The following is a 23,289-nucleotide window of genomic DNA, read 5'->3' on the forward strand; positions in this document are numbered from 1 at the left end:
CAATATTAGTGCAAAGCAGTGGATTAGTGGTGCAAAGCGTGAAACGAGAGCGCAAAATAGAGTAATATTAGTGCAAAGTAGTGGATTAGTGGTGCAAAGCGTGGAAACGAGAGCGCAAAATAGTACAATATTAGTGCAAAGCAGTGGATTAGTGGTGCAAAGCGTGAAACGAGAGCGCAAACTAGTATAATATTAGTGCAAAGTGGTGGATTAGTGGTGAAAAGCGTGAAACGAGAGCGCAAAATAGTACAATATTAGTGCAAAGCAGTGGATTGGTGGTGCAAAGCGTGAAACGAGAGTGCAAAGTAGTGGAATAGTGGTGAAAAGCATGAAACGAGAGCGCAAAATAGTATAATATTAGTGCAAAGTAGTGGATTAGTGGTGCAAAGCGTGAAACGAGAGCGCAAAATAGTACAATATTAGTGCAAAGCAGTGGATTAGTGGTGCAAAGCGTGAAACGAGAGCGCAAACTAGTATAATATTAGTGCAAAGTGGTGGATTAGTGGTGAAAAGCGTGAAACGAGAGCGCAAAATAGTACAATATTAGTGCAAAGCAGTGGATTAGTGGTGCAAAGCGTGAAACGAGAGCGCAAAATAGTACAATATTAGTGCAAAGTAGTGGAGTAGTGGTGCAAAGCGTGAAACGAGAGCGCAAAATAGTACAATATTAGTGCAAAGTAGTGGATTAGTGGTGCAAAGCGTGAAACGAGAGTGCAAAGTAGTGGAATAGTGGTGAAAAGCATGAAACGAGAGCGCAAAATAGTATAATATTAGTGCAAAGTAGTGGATTAGTGGTGCAAAGCATGAAACGAGAGCACAAAATAGTACAATATTAGTGCAAAGTAGTGGAATAGTAGTGAAAAGCGTGAAACAAGAGCGCAAAATAGTATAATATTAGTGCAAAGTAGTGGAATAGTGGTGCAAAGCATGAAACGAGAGTGCAAAGTAGTGGAATAGTGGTGAAAAGCGTGAAACGAGAGCGCAAAATAGTACAAGATTAGTGCAAAGTAGTGGATTAGTGGTGCAAAGCTTGAAACGAGAGCGCTAAATAGTATAATATTAGTGCAAAGTAAAAAGCGTGAAACGAGAGCGCAAAATAGTATAATATTAGTGCAAAGTAGTGGAATAGTGGTGCAAAGCGTGAAATGAGAGCGCAAAATAGTAAAATATTAGTGCAAAATAGTGGATTAGTGGTGCAAAGCGTGAAATGAGAGTGCAAAATAGTATAATATTAGTGCAAAGTAGTGGAATAGTGGTGCAAAGCGTGAAATGAGAGTGCAAAATAGTATAATATTAGTGCAAAGTAGTGGATTAGTGGTGCAAAGCATGAAATGAGAGTGCAAAATAGTATAATATTAGTGCAAAGTAGTGGAATAGTGGTGAAAAGTGTGAAACGAGAGCGCAAAATAGTATAATATTTGTGCAAAGTAGTGGATTAGTGGTGCAAAGCGTGAAACGAGAGTGCAAAATAGTATAATATTAGTGCAAAGTAGTGGAATAGTGGTGAAAAGCGTGAAACGAAAGCGCAAAATAGTATAATATTAGTGCAAAGTAGTGGATTAGTGGTGCAAAGATTGAAACAAGAGCGCAAAATAGTATAATATTAGTGCAAAGTAGTGGATTAGTGGTGCAAAGCGTGAAAAGAGAGTGCAAAATAGTACAATATTAGTGCAAAGTAGTGGATTAGTGGTGCAAAGCGTGAAACGAGAGCGCAAAATAGTATAATATTAGTGCAAAGTAGTGGATTAGTGGTACAAAGCGTGAAACAAGAGCGCAAAATAGTATAATATTAGTGCAAAGTAGTGGATTAGTGGTGCAAAGCGTGAAACGAGAGCGCAAAATAGTACAATATTAGTGCAAAGTAGTGGATTAGTGGTGCAAAGCGTGAAACGAGAGTGCAAATTAGTGGAAGAGTGGTGAAAAGCGTGAAACAAGAGCGCAAAATAGTATAATATTAGTGCAAAGTTGTGGATTAGTGGTGCAAAGCGTGAAACGAGAGCGCAAAATAGTACAATATTAGTGCAAAGTAGTGGATTAGTGTTGCAAAGCGTGAAACGAGAGAGCAAAATAGTATAATATTAGTGCATAGTAGTGGATTAGTAGCGCAAAGCGTGAAACGAGAGTGCAAAGTAGTGGAATAGTGGTGAAAAGCGTGAAACGAGAGCGCAAAATAGTATAATATTAGTGCAAAGTAGTGGAATAGTGGTGAAAAGCATGAAACGAGAGCGCAAAATAGTATAATATTAGTGCAAAGTAGTGGAATAGTGGTGCAAAGCGTGAAATGAGAGCGCAAAATAGTATAATATTAGTGCAAAGTAGTGGATTAGTGGTGCAAAGCGTGAAACGAGAGCTCAAAATAGTACAATATTAGTGCAAAGTAGTGGATTAGTGGTGTAAAGCGTGAAACGAGAGCGCAAAATAGTACAATATTAGTGCAAAGTAGTGGATTAGTGGTGCAAAGCGTGAAACGAGAGTGCAAATTAGTGGAATAGTGGTGAAAAGCATGAAACGAGAGCGCAAAATAGTATAATATTAGAGCAAAGTAGTGGATTAGTTGTGCAAAGCGTGAAACGAGAGCGCAAAATAGTACAATATTAGTGCAAAGTAGTGGATTAGTGGTGCAAATCGTGAAACGAGAGCGCAAAATAGTACAATATTAGTGCAAAGTAGTGGATTAGTCGTGCAAAGCGTGAAACGAGAGTGCAAAGTAGTGGAATAGTGGTGAAAAGCGTGAAACGAGAGCGCAAAATAGTATAATATTAGTGCAAAGTAGTGGATTAGTGGTGCAAAGCATGAAACAAGAGTGCAGAATAGTATAATATACTGTGGAATAGTTTATTTTCGCTGGAATTAATTTTCGCTGAAAAGGCTTTTTGGGCGTTTTGTATGGAATTTATTTTCACTAATTTTTGATGAGTTTAATGTGAAATATAGGAAAAAAAAATATTTTCGCTGGATTTTATTTTCACGGAATCCTCCCATCAGCGAAAATAGCGAAAATAAATTCTAAGCGAAAATAAAGTATTCTACAGTAGGTGCAAAGTACCGTAGTGGAATAGTGGTGAAAAGCGTGAAATGAGAGCGCAAAATAGTATAATATTAGTGCAAAGTAGTGGATTAGTGATGCAAAGCGTGAAACGAGAGCGCAAAATAGTATAATATTAGTGCAAAGTAGTGGATTAGTGGTGCAAAGCGTGAAACGAGAGTGCAAAATAGTACAATATTAGTGCAAAGTAGTGGATTAGTGGTGCAAAGCGTGAAACGAGAGCGCAAAATAGTATAATATTAGTGCAAAGTAGTGGATTAGTGGTACAAAGCGTGAAACGAGAGCGCAAAATAGTATAATATTAGTGCAAAGTAGTGGATTAGTGGTGCAAAGCGTGAAACGAGAGCGTAAAATAGTATAATATTAGTGCAAAGTAGTGGAATAGTGGTGAAAAGTGTGAAACTAGAAGAATCTTCCCAAGCAAGAGAAGAGACACTTTGGTGAACTAGCCTTGCACTGCGAGTTAACTAGCCTTGCACTGCGAGTTAACTAGCCTTGCACTGCGAGTTAACTAGCCTTGCACCGCGAGTGAACTAGCCTTGCACTGCGAGTTAACTAGCCTTGCACTGCGAGTGAACTAGCCTTGCACTGCGAGTAAACTAGCCTTGCACTGCGATTGAACTAGCCTTGCACTGTGAGTTAATTAGCCTTGCACTGCGAGTTAACTAGCCTTGCACTGCGAGTTAACTAGCCTTGCACTGCGAGTGAACTAGCCTTGCACTGCGAGTGAACTAGCCTTGCACCGTGAGTGAACTAGCCTTGCACTGCGATTGAACTAGCCTTGCACTGCGAGTTAACTAGCCTTGCACTGCGAGTTAACTAGCCTTGCACCGCGAGTTAACTAGCCTTGCACTGCGAGTTAACTAGCCTTGCACTGCGAGTGAACTAGCCTTGCACTACGAGTTAACTAGCCTTGCACTGTGAGTTAACTAGCCTTGCACTGCCAGTTAACTAGCCTTGCACCGCGAGTGAACTAGCCTTGCACTGCGAGTTAACTAGCCTTGCACTGCGAGTGAACTAGCCTTGCACTGCGAGTAAACTAGCCTTGCACTGCGATTGAACTAGCCTTGCACTGTGAGTTAATTAGCCTTGCACTGCGATTGAACTAGCCTTGCACTGCGAGTTAACTAGCCTTGCACTGTGAGTTAACTAGCCTTGCACTGCGAGTTAACTAGCCTTGCACCGCGAGTTAACTAGCCTTGCACTGCGAGTTTGCACTTTGTAAAATACCAGTTAAATAAAAAAAGAACTGCAGACCTCACTTCTTTATATTTTTGAGTGGGCCAGCCAGGTTTCCACATACAAAAATACACACAATATTTCTATTTAATTTATTTTATAATATTTTCACTGAATCCTTTAAAATAAATTTACCATTCACAAATTAATGTGTTGAACACTATATAATCTCAATATTTTACAATCCATATCCTTTGAAAAAATTATTTTAGAAGCATAACAATACAACGACTAGATTTGGTGTCACAGTTTGCTCCCAATTCATACTGGAACTTTGCCAGCAATAATTAATAAAGCTTGTTCAGAATACCATTTATTCCCGACATCATTCAGTGGCTCAGGGTCTACAACAGTAAATAAATAAATAAACAGAAATCATTTTGGTGCCATGTTTTTAGACGACACCGCCGTTCGAATTTTGATTTGGACCATACCATTTCAAGCTGCAGGGTGTCTAAACAATGACTCATCAATAAACACATCTTCCACCAACCACACAAATTTTAGCCATAATTGAACAACCAAGAAAACAACAAATATCAGGCTGCATCCTGAAAACAACGAAATAGCACATTACAACCAGTCATTACAAACATGAAATCCTCCATCCCTGTCAATACACCCTACAGCATTAATGGTTCCTATACTCATTCGCATCTATGTACAACAAGCTTAGCCAATAGATGCACCTGACTCAAACTTTTGACCAACTACACATTCTAATTATTGTTGAGTGATGGCGCTATTTACTAATGAGCGGAATCTTTTAAAATAATTTAACAGATTATATATATATATATTAATTAATTAATACACAGCAGGACCAGGGTAGAACTTTAGGAGAGAACGCGCACTCCTGTATCAAACTTGCACGCACTTCAAGAAACACAAGTTCATGTGGTCAACGAAATATTTAATACAGGATAATCGCAAATAATATTTGTAATGCAACTCGTATGACCATAAATGATTAAAGCAATAATAACATTAGTATTTAAATGCAAATAACCATGGTTACTGACCTACAAAACGTAAAAAGTACATAATCCGTAAATACAAGTAAATAACGATTTACACTGTCACTTGTAAACTGTTAAATTAGTCACATAACGACGAGCGGTGTGACGTAGAAATAACGTCAAAGACTACTTAGCTTTTGTAGTTGACCCAGTTCCATGCACGGTGTTCCTTGTATGACACAGTTTAATGTCTCGATGATGGTTTGACAAATAAGTTGCAACACAGCAAAATATCACGTTAAAGCTCCTGGCTTTAATACCTCTCAAAATAATGATAGGAAACAAATCACAGAATACAATAAATAAATTCACTAAAATAGAGGATTGTCTAGGGAAGTGTGCATCTGTAATAACTCACAGTTCCTGGATGTGAAATTTGATGACAGTCAATGATTCCTTGCTACACTACTATCATGAATTTATTTGCGCGTATCTGTTGACCGACTTATTTAGCCGGTATCTAGTGAATGTCTGTGTTAGATCTGTCATCGTTTAGGCTCATGCGAGGTCCTGGACGGAACTCGACTCAGTGATTTGGAACTAATTACGATATAACCGACGCTATCCGGACTACTATTTCTGACAGTTGGTATTCGCAGTTATTAATATAGTGAACGATTAATCAAAAGATATGACGTGTTCAGTACTTAGTTTGATTGGCTATGTGCAAGTTGAATGATTGAAGGTTACGCCTTCGAGTCTTTTACTGCTTTGTAATTGGTTAAGGTTTTGAAAGTGAATAAAGAGAGTTTTAGTTGGTCTTGGCGAGAACACCAGGAGAGACGCAGTCTAGGAGAGTCTTGGGGCAGTCTAGAGGCAGTCTTGGGTCAGCCTTGCGATAGTCTTGGGGACTTTTCCCCAGGGCGCTGTGTCTTATAGAGTGTTCGACTGACCGACTAAAGACGAGAGTTGAAACGTATTTTGTTGTGTGCGTCTATTTGACAGTAAAGTATAAGTGACGCCCCCCCCCCCCCCCCGACACGGGTTGGAGAACCTTAGAGAGAAGAATTTCCCCCTGATACTACAACGAAGTGATACAGGAGTTTTGCTTGCAGATGAACGCTGTTATTCTGGAGCGCACCGCTGAAGGCAGGGGATCGCAGAGCAGTTCATACAAGTCTCACAGAATAGTAATTGAAGCCTGTATCCCTCCAAATATCGTGAGAGCAACACACAGAGTACTCAGTTAAAATGGTGGACTACAACTGTTCTCAATCTAACCTATTTATGGCCCAGTTTCTGGTACATCACCTGGGTTTCCACAGGAGCCAATCAGCAGCTGTCTCACAATGACATGCACTCAAATGGGAAAGTCAGTAGATCGTAAACATTCTTTGTTATGTAAATCACAAACCAACCTGATAGATTCCAATTGTCCTTCCAAAGTTGTAAAAAGTATTACTTGTCAATCACCTTTATGACAGTTATCACACTGCAATGCACACCGTTTCTTCCCACAATTCAATGCACACTTCTATTTGCAAGGTTTGAGGTAATATAAAAGAAAACATACAATGAAGGATGCTGACAGTATATATCCTATAGTTTCAAATTAAGAAACAATATCATTTTCAATGTTGACATAATTATTGATGAGATGGCATAACTATTCTTGTGTTTTTGTTACATATAAGGTAAACGGTCTACGATTTATTTATTAAGGATAATAATCTTTTAACTATGCTTCGTGTAAACACGCGTCAATAGGAGCCCCCGTCGAGGCGATTTCGCAGTTACAGGGGATTTTGCGCTAACACCTCCATTTCGCGATTTTTTTTTATTTTATTTAAACTACAAGACACTTCGCGATGAGCGTCTTTTGCGGTCAGTAATATTTCCAAAATTTGTTGTTTACTATTGGTGATCCGCTCCGCTAGAATTGCCCTTAAAATCACGTTTGTTGGCGATCCGCCCCCCTAGGATTACCCTTAAAATCACGTCTGTGTGGGTGATTCCCAGTGTTTTCACGTATTAATTCTTCTGTGATTATTTTGGCATGGCCAATTTTGCTCAAACTTGGCAGGTAGGGCACACCTTCACCCTAGTTATTAAGATAAATCTGAAAAAAAATATTCTGGCCCAACATTTCCATGGCAACAGCCAAAAAACTGATTTTATTTAATACCTTCGCGCCAAATGTATCTCACCCTACATTTCTACGATTAAGTAGCTTATTCTACTCAGTCTGAGTGTGGGCATAAATTCACTGGGTTTTTTATTTCTATTTTCATTACCGAGAAACTTGACCTCAAAGTTGGGGTAACTTTTTACCAGCAACGGTTTTTAACTGCTCTGTGGGTTTTTTCATCTTTGCATTGGCTAATTTTGTTCATACTTGACAGGCAGGTCGTACCGTCACTAATTGAAACAAAAAATCTAGGCTTACCGCTGCCATGGCAACAGCCAAAAACTGATTTTTGAATACTTTCGTCCAAAATTTATTACCTCCTACCAGTCTTATAATAGTGTTCATATGATCTTGTTTTTGTTTTTTTTATTTTGGCTACGTTGCGCACCGGTAGGAGATCACCGGCGCCAACATTGTTACACTGTATCAACGTAATCCCAACGCAACTTTGAACTATGAATGAACTGTAAATGCTGCCTTCAATCCAGAAAATACTATCGCAAAGCGGTTAGAAATAATAAATTTACAGCAAAATACGTCCTAGTAATAAATAAAGTGACTTCTAAAGACTGAGTGTTTTTTTGCTAACTTCGTATACGGGGCCCGGTTTTAGTTATAAACCGACGTAATAGCTTCACGTTCAAGTCATACCATGACAACAGCCGAAAACTTGTTGCTTTTTTTTGAGCGGAGCGGATCGCCAAGCAGCCTATCGGCTTGTTTTATAAACTGGCTTGGCAATCCCCACCATGTCACAGCATTTCGGCTACTTTTCCAACAAATCCAAAATCACTCATAATTTTGTTTACTTTACATTTGTACAATGATTACATTTTAAGTTTTGATAATTTTAATGCATACATGCACACTCACAAAAATACCCCCAGCATACGATAATTTAATACATAGCCTTGACAAATAAGCATTATTTTTCCTTGACTTAATATTGCATTTTTTTCTATCTGTGTAACTCCATGTGGAATTCCTGATGAGATTTGAAGTTCAGTTCACAACTAACGGTTTTGCAATATTAGAGGCTGTGAACTTGTCCATGGAGGCTGCAGATTAATAAATATTGTATTCACTGACATTTATTTTGTATTTACATTTGTAATAAGTTCCACAGTATTTCTTACTGGTGTGACTACAGTGAGTAGTGTTTTTGTTTTGTCTAATGTTGTCAGTTGTTTGTTTTGTGTTCTTGGAATTCTGTACAAAAATCAACAACGGTTAAATAGGTGTCATTTCTACATTTTGCAGTATATCGTAGACAGTACTTGTATAGTCTGTTCTCCAGCATAAATATTGGATTGTTCGGAAGCATGAGATTGTAATGTACATTTTGTTCATTAACGTTGTACGATGGATGACGCTTTCTCAGGGGCCTTCAGAGTCCTATGTCCTAGTCCTTCCTATGTCCTGACCCGTTTACTTACTTGTAAGTGTCTGAGTGGTATATAAAAAATGCGACCAAGTAAACGTCAGAATATTAAAAAAAAACAGAAACCTAAAAATCAGTTGCCCATGCCAAGAAATCCGCTGAACCAAAACAATCTGTCAGCCGTCGCCGTCCACAGCAGCGATATGATTTTACACATCGAAATTGAGAATCACAGGTGTATACATATTGCATAGAAATGGACACTAAATACATCTATCCCGGCCAGCAATCAAATCATCAATCTTCATGAGTGACGTAACTGACATTTCCATCTATTTGCTTCTATTCCCACTGTCCTAAGACGCTCAAGTGAATGTTGTCAAAATCGCAAGTGTGCATATTTTCGTACAGTGACGTAAACATTGCTACAATAAAAGACGCGCTGAACAGAAAGTCCATTCTGGGCTGGTATCATTGTCAAATTTTGGGGAGTAGAGAACTATTTATATGGGAGACGTGACAATACGGAACTATTTAAATTGTTCGATTTGCATATAAAAATCATTTATTGGAACAGAGCATGTTCCATATTCACCAAAAAACAAAATTGTTATGTTTCTAGACACACAACAGACTCGAAACAATAGAAACCGTCTGATCCGAGCGACCTGCGTTCTTGAAAATCGAGTCTTATCGCCCCTGCGTTTCCGAGCAAAAAAACGTTGTGGCCAAAAACGACCGATTTTCGCCCAATCTTCTATGAATTTTTCATAATATAGCTAATTCAGTCCAGCGGAGAACCAAAATTTAGGACGTGAATCGCTGCGCGACGAAAAATCAAGCGAAAATAGCCAAGGGGGTGAGGGACTGCATTTCGAAAACATATTTTATATATAGGGTATATAACAAAAACAAATTAATCGCCCGACCCTGGTTTCAATGTAGCTTTTGTGGCGTGATAAACGTCACTTCCGTATTCTTGCCAATCAATTGTAATTTATTATTTTAGATCGACTTTTTTATTTCTGTAACACAACTATGCATAATGCCAATCATTGAGTCATATACTAGTACATGCATAATGACGAAATGTTTATTTATGAGATCAAATATCGGTTGGAAGTACAAGACAAATAGTATGGGTCTGAAATCCGAAATCACACCATCATTGACACTCTCGACATTTGGTTAGAAAGTCGATTCCCAATACCTAAATGATTCATGAAATTCAAACAACCCCACTCCATGTAAGCTTTCATGAAGTCAACAAACATCTTCACAACCGAATACTATTAACATTTTGTGTATACCCGGGATGAAATCTGCTTGATCTGTCTGAATAATAGTTGTAAGGATATTTGCATCTACTAGTAAATGTGTACACTAGTTTCCATTTACGAAGTTTTCCTAATTTGTTATCAGGTTTCGGTAATATAATTACTATTAATTGTTTGGTGAGTATTTGGCAATGTCGCATCTCTATAGCCAAGAGTTAATGATGCTATCAAAGCATCTCCAATAGTGTTTCCCAAAAGTAATATTTCAACTCAAATTCCAAAATGTACCTTTAGAAGCTTTATATAATATATGATATATTTCTTTCCTAGTAAGCGAACCTTCACAGAGATGACCCTGATTAACACTAAGGGTGTTGTCACCATTAAAAGATTACAAAGATTTTTTTTGAAATTAGGCGAATTGGATATAAATCAATTTGAGGAGAAATTGTTTAATTTTGGTCAACACTTCTTTCTCGTTCCAAATAATTTGACAATCATTTCAGTTATTGTTTTTGATCTCCAGATTTAGAAAACATTTATGTCATTTTAGTCATAAATGCAGATTTTCATCTCTGTCATTTTATCCAGATTATCTTCTTATCTAGGTTGCTATCTCTTTAATCCATTTTATCTAGACTATCTTCTTTTTTTATTTATATTATCTTCTCTTTTATCCATTTTATCTAGATTATCTTCTCTTTTCAGCATATTATCTAGATTATCTTCTCATTTATCCATCATAGGGTGGAGAGGAATATTTAACCCCCACCCACCCCACTATCAATTTAGCATGTAAAAAGTTAAAATACTATACTTTTGTGTATTCTTAAAGAATGCAATTTGTTCACATACTTTATTTGGTGTATTCACATTTTTACCACAGCATTGATATCACGTATATTTTTATTCATTCATTTCATCAGAAAAAACAAACAAACATATGTACATAAAATGTGTACAAGATGTTATTTGGAGTGGAACGCAGATATAAGTTGCTTAAAGGGGGAGGTCGTCACGCCTAGCATGCGCGTGATATGGGTCTCATATAAACACAGATCGCGACTTTGACTGTTGCGCAGATCAACGAGTGCAAACTGAGACATACCAAGCTTTAAAACGGATATTTTTAGATGATTGAAAGGTATTTGAAAGTGTCACCGCGCCCGGGTAAACAAACGTACGTGTGATCTCCATTAGAAAGGCGCTTTGTCGAGTCTGTGCCCAAATTCGAATAAGATGTATCCAGTAAAAACATTTAGTAGAGGGTCATAAGGTAAATGATTGCAATTGTTTGAAAAGTATAACAAAATAATAAACGCCATATAAGTTGTAATAATGATGTTTATAACAATAATAATTTTAAGAATTAGATCGTTTCAAGAATAGCGGACGAATTACTAAAATAATGTGCAACTGTTAATTGGTTAAAAATATATTGTTTTAATTCTGGTTTGAATTTAGGTCTAGTTGTTATTGTTTTGATTTGGTTGGTAATGAATTCCAAAGAGTAGCTAAACATGGCTGTTCCTGGAAACAGCGCCACCGCAGTTCAGCTGAAGTGAGTTGTTTAGCAGTTTCTTGTGTGGCAGTGATGCCAAGTTAGAGGGCCCATTACAACATGGCAGATTCGGTGGCAGATAAAGCAGGTAAAGTAACTGGTAAAGTAACTGGTGGTGGAGTTTTAAAAGTTTACTTTTTTCTTATTTCGTGTATGTGAGATAGTTTGCATAGATTTGCGGTTATGTACGATTCAATACAACAACGTTTCAAGGTTAGTTTCACTGAATGTCACGATCGCCGTATTGCAAGTTGGGTCGGGGTCATTTGAAAAGGACTTCTCTTTATTATGAAAACTGTTTTATTTGTTTATCGGATGGAGACCATACTGCTGCCAGTGTAGTGTCAATGAAAAAAAAAATGTATTTATTTTATTACGTGGAACATGCATCTCTCACGCACAATAATGTGTGGTAACTGATCTGTGGTTTAATGATTAAACGTGTCTGCCTTGTGTCAGGGAGATTTCGAGTTTGACTCCCATGGTTAGTTAGCAGTGGAAAGACTTCCAACTTGCAAGGCCAGACGCATTCGGTGTTGGGTATATGGTGTTCTGTCAGAGAGGGCACAAAGCAGCATCAGTCCAGTGTTCAGCTTGTATCCTCATGTCCACGTAACAAATCGGTCATGAAATTTATACCTGTTGTTCTGCATAATAAATATATACCGAGTAGTTTTATCTCATGGAATAAGTATAACATAAATCGGTTGCACCACAGGGAGCCCAGGAACTATAATCACCTGTACGCACTTCCTATGGGTGGGGGGAGGGGGGTGTCGCCTGGTATCTAGTGTACGAAATAGATAGGGGATGAAGGCTCCATATTTTTTAAACTGGAAAAAACAGACGAACAGAATGAGAAATAAAATCTATAAAAAATACCAGGTTGAAGAATATTAGTTGCTCTTTCAAATTTTGCCAAAGCCTTACCTATATTTTTTTTTCTGATATCTGTTGAATAAATCAAGAAAACTACTCAAATTGACTCCATGTAATAATAATAACAACCTTTATTGATATCGTATCCCCTCTGGGATCTAGATTAGAATACAATAAGGATATAAGGAACAATAAAATACATAAGTAATAATAAAAAAAAAAAAAAATAAGTAAATAGTAACACTGTGAAAATATTATTATATAAATATTTTTGGTGTTATTTTGAGGCAGCTAGTAAATTGTTTTTCATGAAGTTCTCTCTTTTAGTGAAATAGTCACTGATAAACTTGGCAATTGCTTGGACACTTTCAGAATTTTTGTTATTGAGAAGTGCTTTCAGATTACCGGATAAGTTTAAGTTTTCAAACAAAGCATCTCTTTCAAATTTGTACAGGTTACAATTGAAGAGGAAGTGTTTTTCGTCTTCAATTTCATTGGAGTCACAGACGGGGCATGTTCTATTTGAGATATCTATGTTGTGATATTGCCCAACTTCAATCTGAAGTATGTGGGCACTTATCCTCAGTTTAGCCATAGATGATCTGTGGATGGGGTTTTTAATAATTTCAAGGTATTTTTCAAGTGCAAAATCAGTTTTCAGCTGTCTGTAGGTATGAAGTTTATGTTTCTGTGCAGTGTTTTTCAAACATATTTTTTAGTTTTTTTGTAGCTACTGGTTTTTTCGCAAACATCACTAATTTCTAAAAGGTTCAGTAATTTTTTTATGCCTGTGGTCCAATTACTGATGTTTTCTTTGTCCAAATTGGTGCCAAGTTTATAGGCCTCAGAGATCAGAGTGTTTTCATCCATATATGTTTTATTTTCAGCAAGTAATTAATCATAGGTTTGATGCTTGAGATGATAAGTGGATATCTTCCCAGTTCAAGTAAACATGCCAAGTTTGTGGCTTTACAGTTTACTTGTAGTAGGTACTTACACATTTTGTGATGTAATTTTTCCATAGGCAAGAATTGTTTAAACAAGTCTGTTGAGTGCATATTAATAATATCGCTTGCCCAGATTTCACTACAGTAGAGTAAAATTGGTTTAACCATAGCATCAAACAATTTCAGATGTGTTTTGATTGGAATATTTGGGTCTGCATAGAGTAATTGTTTTAGTTTAAAAAGTGCCTTCATTGCTCTGTGACTAAGGTCTTCTTGAGCTCTGTTCAGTTTACCAGTAGCATTGATTTTATCACCAAGGTAGGTGTATGATGAGACGTTTTCCAATTTTTGGCTATTAATTTTAAATCTAAACTTACTTAGTATTTTACCTTGCTTGTTAAAAATGATAATTTTTGATTTTGACACATTGATATCTAGTTTCCATTGTTTGCAGTATGTTTCCACTGTGCAATACGCATTTTGCAGACCATTTTTAGATTGTGATAAGAGGAGGAGTCATCTGCATACATCAAACATGACAAATGATTGTCTAAAAGTAAAGGAGGTTCATTATTGGATGATTCTATCTGGCATTTGATATCATTAATGAAAAGATTGAAAAGGAGTGGGCTTAAACCATTTCCCTGTCTGATACCCCTTTGAACTGGAAAGCTAGCAGTTAAACCACCTTTTAGTTTAACACAGCCAGTGGCATTCTGATAAATAGATTTAATTATGTTGTGAAATTTTCCTGAGATTTTGTTTTTGTGAAGTTTATATAAAAGACCAAGGTGCCAAATGGAATCAAACGCCTTCTTAAAGTCGATGAAACATGCAAATAAATAGTTTTCTTTATTAAGATATTTTGTTATTATCAGTTTGAGAACAAAGATATAGTTCGCTGTGCTGAATTTTGGAAGAAAACCAGTTTGCTCTTTAATTATGATATTATTGCTTTTTACATGTTTGGTCAACCTTTGTTTCAACACGGCTGTGAAGAGCTTGCTAAGACTGTTTAAAAGAGTTATCCCTCTGTAGTTGCCTGGATCAGATTTATCTCCTTTATATAATGGAGTGAAAATACCCAAATTCCAAGAACTAGGGAAATGGCCACTCGTTAGGATGAGATTAAACATTTTTTGTAGAGGTTTGATGAGCACATTTCTCCCTGTTTTAATCATCTCATTTCTAACATTATCAATGCCTGGAGTTTTTTTATTTTTTAAGTTGCTAATTGCAGTTTGTATTTCTAACTGTGAAATATTTTGGTCTAGCTCAGTAGTAGGTTAATTTCATTTTCAAGCTTAGCAATCTCTTCGTTTAAAGTGCTTTCATCAGTATTATTTATTCCATTTAATTGTCTGAAATGTTCATACCATTTTTGGTCTTCAATGTTTTCACTGTCATTATTAATTTGACCATTTCTAAGCTCCTTCATCAAATTCCAATATTCCTTTGGAGAAGAATTACCCATCTCTTCAAGTTTATTTAGTATATTTTTTTTATAGTTTCTTTTCGTTTTCTTAACCATTTGTTAGTCCCCGTTCGGACGCAGTCCGAAAACGGGGACTTATGTTTTGCCCTGTGTGCGTCCGTCCGTCCGTGCGTCCGTGCGTCCATGATCACCTGTATCTCGAACATGCATGGACCGATTAAGTTCAAACTTCACTCATACATCACACATTATATGGGACATATGCACATGCATTTTTTTCATGATCCGATTAACGATAGCCGAATAGCGGCCATTTTAAGGCCGAAAATGCATCAAAATCGCACATTTTCACCATTCCGGACCCGGATCTCAGTTATGCATGGACGGATTTTGTTCAAATTTGGTACATACATTAAACATAATAGGACCTTGATGCACGTCATTTTTTTTTTTTGGATCGGGTTCGAAATGTCCGACTGGCGGCCATTTTGTTTTAAAGAATTCAGTTCTGGATCCGTATCTGAGACATGCTTGGATTGATAGAGTTCAAACTTCACACACACAAGGTACATCATGTCACAAATATGTATGTGCATTTGTTTCATGATCTCATTAACGATAGCCAAATGGCGGCCGCTTTAAGGCCGAAAATGCATTGAAATCGCACATTTTCACCATTCCGGACCCGGATCTCAGTTATGCATGGACGGATTTCATTCAAATTTGGTACATACATTAAACATAATAGGACCTTGATGCACGTCATTTTTTTTTTCGGATCAAGTTCGAAATAGCCGACTGGCGGCCATTTTGTTTTAAAGAATTCAGTTCTGGATCCGTATCCGAGACATGTCTGGATTGATCGAGTTCAAACTTCACACACACAAGGTACATCATGTCACAAATATGTATGTGCATTTGTTTCATGATCTCATTAACGATAGCCAAATGGCGGCCGCTTTAAGGCCGAAAATGCATTGAAATCGCACATTTTCACCATTCCGGACCCGGATCTCAGTTATGCATGGACGGATTTCATTCAAATTTGGTACATACATTAAACATAATAGGACCTTGATGCACGTCATTTTTTTTTTCGGATCAAGTTCGAAATAGCCGACTGGCGGCCATTTTGTTTTAAAGAATTCAGTTCTGGATCCGTATCCGAGACATGTCTGGATTGATCAAGTTCAAACTTCACAGACACAAGGTACATCATGTCACAAATATGTATGTGCATTTGTTTCATGATCTCATTAACGATAGCAAAATGGGGGCCGCTTTAAGGCCGAAAATGCATTGAAATCGCACATTTTCACCATTCCGGACCCGTATCTCAGTTATGCATAGATGGATTTTGTTCAAATTTGGTACATACATTAAACATAATAGGACCTTGATGCACGTCTTTTTTTTTTTCGGATCAAGTTCGAAATGGCCGACTGGCGGCCATTTTGTTAAAGAATTCAGTTCTGGATCCGTATCCAAGACATGTCTGGATTGATCAAGTTCAAACTTCACACACACATGGTACATCATGTCACAAATAGATATGTGCATTTGTTTCACGATCTGCTTAACAATAGCGGAATGATGGCCATTTTAAGGTCGAAAATGCATCAAAATCACGTATTTTCACAATTCCAGAACCGGATCTCAGTCATGCATGGATGGATTTTGTTCAGATTTAGCACAATGTGTTGTACATATGCAGGTGCATTTCGGTCATGATCTGCTTTGAATGTATATGTCACTCAAATATGAACGGAACGGGGACGTGTCATTGACAATGACTTGTTTGTATTTCCTTTTCAGACTATAGCAGTTGTTTCTCAAATCATTATTGTTTGGGTCAAAGCTTAATTTCCTGGATATTATTTCTGGACATCTTTTTTAAGATTGCCAAAATCATTGGAATACCATTTTGGTTTAATTTTTTGACGTTTTTGGTTTTTTCTAATAAAGTTTTTTTTTAAAGACTTACCAGCTGTCTTGTGGTAAATATTTGAGAGTAAATGTTCTGTTGTGTGTCGTCAAAGTTTGCATTGGAGAAATTATTGATTAGCTTACAAATCTCTTTGCTGTGTAAAGCATCATTATAAAGAAGCTTGGAATTATTATGCCAGGAATAAAAGTATTTCGGGCCATGAATTGTAGTATAAATATTTTGATTAGTTTTAGCAGTTTCACAATTTGTTACAGCTTTTGTTTGGAGGAGAAAAGACATTTGACAGTGATCCGAAAGTGTCAAATTAAGTGGATGTATTTGAAAAAAGGAAATGTGTTTAAATAAGTTGCTACTAACAATACTATAATCTACAATACTACGTCCTTTGCTTTGATAGCAGGTAAATTTGCCAGTGAGGTTGCCTATGCACTTTCCATTTAGTATAATTAGGTCTGCACCAATACACAGTTCTATCAGATGATTACCATACTGATTTTTACCAAACGCTTCAGCGTGGTATTAAGAGTTTGTTTTCAGGGGTGGGTGATACCAAGGTGGGAAATGGATGCACATATGGGGTTAATTCCTTGAATTGCAATATAGAGGGTTCAGGCCAAAATACAATATATAGTGTTTTCATGTTTCGTCTGATATTTCTGTGATATTCTGCTGCTGTAAGTAATGCACGATTTGTTCCGAAATTCAGTATATTGTGTGTATTCCAGGGTTATTCATTTTTTTGCTGAAAACACCCCTATTTTTTAGTGGCAGAGTCGAATAGTCTCACTCCCACTGGGAAATCTGCATTGTTGCTTGAATGTGAGTTAATTAAACACATTTTCCAGACCGGCGAACGAGTATGCAACAGCCAATTTTAACAGCCTGTCACGTGATTTTAGTCTGAATGTCAATATGAAAAGAGGCTAGTCCATTTTACGCAGGAGTAATTGGGAGTAGAATATGTGAGGGATAGTATCAACAGAGATGTGTATAGTGAAAAGTAATATCTATCCTTCATTTGCATCTCTGAGCATTTCTGTTTTAGTATATTGGTTTGAAAATGTTGAACTTGCATGATTTGCAATGTGTTTTTTTTACTGGGACTCCCTTATTGATCGAATCCCGGGTTTGAATGAGAACGGCACACCACGTGATTCGTTTGAATACAATGCTGATGGCAAACGTGCCGTGTTACTGCGGTACTCCACTGACGGGATGACTTACTAGTACTGCATGCTACAACTTCGCTTGTGATGTTGCTTGTTAGCCATGGATTACATGAATCTTGATTACCAGTCAAATGTTGCTCATTTGACGTTGGTAATCTTTATTTGGAACTGAGTAACTTCCTGGTACTTCGTACTATGATAAAAATCAGTCAACATACATCAAGTTCTCTCAATCGAAGTATTCCATGTGATGTACACCTAATATGCCAAAAATGTTGCTGAACGATTTGAACTGAATAAAAATAGCAGACGAAAATTTGTTTACAAAATAAAAATACTTCGGTTGCCAATGAAAACCGGTAAAAAACAAGCAATATGTTTTCGGCTGTTATCATGGAAGGGACATGAACGTGAAGCTAACGTCTGTTTATAACTAAAACCGGGCACCTTATACGAGGTTCGCAAAATAACATGGCAGTCATTAGAAGTCACTTTATTTTATTGTTAGGATGTATTCAGCCGTTAAATGTATTATTTCCAACCGTTTTGCGATAGTATTTTCTAGATTGGAGGCAGCATTTACATTTTATTCAAAGTTCAAAGCTGCATTGGGATTACGTTGACAGTGGTAACAATGTCGGCGCCGTAGCCAAAATAAAAGGCATGATCATTTGGGCACTGCTATTACAAGACTTTGGCTGTTGCCATGGTAGCGGTGGGTCAGGATTGTTTTTCCAATTAGTGATGGTACGACCTGCCTGTCAAGTATGAACAAAATCAGCCAAGCCAAAAAAAATCACAGAAGAGTTAAAAAGCCATTCCTGCTGAACAGTTACTCTAACTTCGGGGTCAACTTTCTCATTAATGAAAAAAGATATCAAAAATTCAAATAGTAACTTTTTGCCCACACTCAAGCCGAGTACAATGAGCTATGTCTGAGGTGTTGTATCACAGGGAGTTGGACAAACTTATGTATTTTAATAAAATATTGAATAATAAAATGTTATATAACTTTTCTTTTACCCCCCTCCCCTTTCTGGTATCTATTTCAAATATTTTTGTCAGGTTCAAATCGTTCACCAGCATTTTTGGCATGTTAGATGTACATCACATAGAATACTAGGATTGGGAGAACTTAATGTTTGTTGACCACCTGGAATCTGAGTTTTATAAATCTTGAAGGGCTCTCGGATCCACCCGCTGCCTGGACCCGCAGTAAAATCTCCGATTAATATGGAGCCGCAACCATCAACATCGATATACCATGAGGTTTCTGCTGGCGACGTTGCGGCGTTACTCAGTTCCAAATAAAGATTACCAACGCCAAATTAGCAAAATTTAACCGGTAACCAAGACTCGGTCTATCCACGACAAGCAAGCAACATCACAAACGAGGTTGTAGTGTGCAGCTCACGAGTCAGCGACGACCGATTTCAACGAAAGTCATTCCGTCAGTGGAGTACCGCAGTTGCACGGCATGTTTGCCAATGCACAGATCTGTGGAGGAACTTTTAACTTCAACATCAACCGTGTATCGTAGTCGCCCAATTTAAGTTCTGGTTCTGTCGTGGTCCCAACTAAAGGGCGACAGTCATCGTGTCGCGTCCTGTTCGATATGGGACTCATAGCGACGTATACAACGCGTGTAAAATACTTTGTTTATTTACATGAAATTCGAACACGCGCTGCGCTACGACCACCGCGCTTAAACATCCACGAGTTATTTATTCGAACAATGACTTAAATTAGACGTCTGATTATTTTATTTTCACACGTACAGCGACACGCGTTCTACACTGACAAGCGTTGCTAGGTCGCAGCACTGTCTTGGAGCATATTAATGGCAATTGGGTTCCCCGATCTAAATTTCTATCCCGGTTTGTTGCACGTTCTTTTTTTAATATGAAATAATCAAATATGGGACATATGTATAATAACAAAACCCCACACCCTCCCCGTGGCTTCGCTCGTGAAAGTACGGCAGCAGGATACACCGCATCACTCGTGAAAATAACTTCCATACGCAATGAAAGCCACGGGGAGGGTATCTGTCATAATACTTCATTATCACTGAAAACATTTTTCCCCTGAAATAAATTCCAGTGAATATGCCATTTCCCTCATATTCTATTGAGACACAGCGCAGTAAAAATTGGATTCACATGTAATGCTTGAAAACATGTCAGCAAAAATAAATTTAGTGAAATTCTACGTGACTTCATAATAGTTGGAAATGAACACATTACACCCGACCCTACCACTTCATATACAATGTAAACTACACCCCAAAACATCCTTTCACCCACAGTTACTACCGTGTTTCACCAGTGTATTCTATTTGACGTCAAGAGAAATTGAAATAAACAAATTAATTATAATTTCAGCCTCTAGTTGACCACTGATTAAATAAACTACCTCGTCTTTATGTCAACTTGCAGTTATTCGTTGCCTACATCAGTGACTTCAAAATATATGTTTCAATCCCAGGAATTTCACTCGCTGTTAATTGCATGGGAGTGCCAGTCTTTAATGAATTTCTATTGTCATGTCAATTTCTTGCGATTACTCGGAACATTAAGCTGTAACCACATACCGCCTAGGTGCTGTAATTAAATCCTGGTGTAAGCACCATATGAACTATGAACTATGCATGTGAAGCCAGCTGTGGGGTATATTCAATCCTATAGATTTCTCATTGTTTGGTAACTATTTGCTGCAAATGCAACAAAAATCAATATAAAAAATATTACCCACACAGTATTCTACAGGTTACTTGTTAACTGTTAGATCTTGTGTTGTTCTTTCTCTGTATGGGTTTTTAGTATTTCCAGACTGCTGGTAAATAGGGCTGTCGAAAATGCCACATCTTTTTTATTTTTTATTCGTCTCCCGTAAGAATTACTGAACCAAATTGAGAATATCTTGTGATATCATTTTCCAGTAGTTCAAATAGGTTAGAATTTTTCCAACGAAAAATGCTGGATGACTGAGGACTCAATTATAATGCACACAGAAATATATTTTCATCTAGTTGAAAGAATTCTTTATCTAGGCGAGCCCAGATAAAGTCATCACTGCTACTTGCCATTTGTTTTACACCCTGTTTATACAAGTTTTTAAAATACATAACAATCCCACCAGAGTTGGTACGAGCATTTTTATGTTTTTCCCTCCTAAAGGAATGAAAGTGGCAATAGTTGGGGATGTCATTAGTTTTCTGGACTAGACTGCCATAAATATTCCAAGTCGAAAATTTTAAACTGGACTTCATTGTGGAATGGCAGATCAAAAAAAAAAATGAAAAAGAGAAGAAAAACAAAACAAAAAAACAGTAAGTGAGAGCTGATAAAGAGTGTTAAATACACTGTTCCAGGTCAAATGTAATTATGTAAAAGTTACCTATTTCAGTGTAACATGCAGACAACTGGATTCAATTGTGGATAATGTTCATAATGCTGGTGAGTAAGTTCTCAATATGGGTATTTCTAGAGTTTCTTTGGTTACTTTTATAGTGTTTGTTGTCTTGTCTATAAAGTTAACGTAACTATATGCATAAATTGAAAGGAAGTATTATTAGGAGGAAAGAAATTTCATGATTTTTTGTATGGGAGGAAACTTACACAGTTAAAACACAGAATTGATATTTTTCTTCTGAGGTACAGAACTACACCTCATAGTACAACAGGGCTTAGTCCAGGCGAGTTGTTATGTAAAAAGATTAAACTAGACTAGTCTTGCTACAAAAGTGCAAAAGAAATAAGAGTCCCAAAAACAGCATTTTGATTGTCATAGAAAACAGGAGCGATATTTCGAAATAGGTGATATTGTTAGAGTGAAGAATTCCTGGTCTCGGCCAAAGACTGGTAAGTGCTTGTTAGTTCCGTAATTAAAGTCAAAGGACCATGTAAAAATAGGTTATATGACTGAACTGGTTATGCTCATCCTACCGTAATTAGAATGTCTAAGTTATCGATGACTGATTTCAGTGATTCACTTTTGTCTAATTTTGATGTATACACCAACCGACTACCACAAAATATTTTGTCTACAGAGAATTGCAAAGTAGTATAAAATAAACCATTGGAAAATACCGGTACTAAAGTTAATTAAAGTTACATGTGATTCTACCAAATTAATTCAGAACACACAGTGTAATCACGGAACCCCTCAGACATTCAAGTAGAATTCGAAAACCTGTTGTTAAAATGGATTTATAAACTTAAGGTATCAAATTACCTATGTTACTTGTTTATTAAGAAACTTTCGTGCCAAAGAAATTGTTTAGTTTTTGCAGTTTGTTTAAAAACGTTTAAAAAAATGTTATGTTGAAGTTGGTTTACTTTGCCAAGTAATTTAATCTTTTGAAAAGAGAGAGCAGTGTAATATTTGTCTTTTGCTTATGACATATTGCTATGATTACTTCACTATTACTAATGCACTGAATAAAAAGAGGCCCTGGTACTTCTTGAAGTTTACTGTAAACCGTCTGTGTTGTCAGAGTCATTACTTCAGTCTTTACTTACCCACGTTTAAATACATTACATAAATAACTATTGATTTATCAAAAATAAAATTAGATATTTTACCCGTGCGACAGAAAGAGAATGTGACCTCTAAACTGTCAAAATATAAATGTCAACATTTTTATAACTATCTGAAAACTAATAAATTTGAGAAAGCATCTGCCATAGATACTTTCAACAGAAGGGGATATGTGGAACACGTTGACTGGCGGGCAATTTGGTTAAACGTGAAACAAATAAATTGCGCAATTTTAAATATAAAATACTCCATCGTATTCTCGCAACAAATTCATTTCTAAAACTCAACCAAAAGATTGATGATGATAAATGTAATCACTGTGACCAGACAGAGGATTTACAACATTTGTTGTGGGAATGTCAAGAAAGTAGAATATTTTGGGACTCTTTCAAAACTTTATGGACAAAAATCACGTTTATAGACATTGCACTTGGAAAGAAAGATTTTATTTTCAATACTATAGAAGGAATTCAATCAAAGGCCTTGTAGAAGCACTTAATACTACTTAGAAAATATGAATTGTACAGAGTAAGATTAAACAAACTCAAACCAAATTTTAATACTTATATTGAGAGTATAAAACAAATAATAGACCTGGAGAAACGTATGGCAAAAACAAACCAACAATATGGAGAGTTTATAGATAAATGGAAGAAAGCTTTATTGTATTTTAAAATCGCACACTAATTTAAATTTAAACTTAAAGAAATCTGATTAT

General features: G+C 36.8%; 1 protein-coding gene across 1 annotated transcript in view; it reads left to right on the forward strand.

Moving 5' to 3' along the window:
* The first annotated feature begins 11,650 nt into the window (after positions 1 to 11,650).
* LOC102806560 (adipose-secreted signaling protein-like) overlaps positions 11,651 to 23,289 on the forward strand; it is a 72,065-nt gene continuing 60,426 nt past the window's right edge. The window contains exon 1 of the mRNA XM_085504149.1: positions 11,651 to 11,739. Within this exon, the coding sequence (XP_085360275.1) occupies positions 11,712 to 11,739 (28 nt within the window). The 5' untranslated portion in view covers positions 11,651 to 11,711. The remainder of the gene's footprint in view (positions 11,740 to 23,289) is intronic.

This window comes from Saccoglossus kowalevskii, chromosome 10, assembly GCF_978046115.1.
Source record: "Saccoglossus kowalevskii chromosome 10, keSacKowa6.1, whole genome shotgun sequence".
Taxonomy (NCBI): Eukaryota; Metazoa; Hemichordata; class Enteropneusta; family Harrimaniidae; genus Saccoglossus; species Saccoglossus kowalevskii.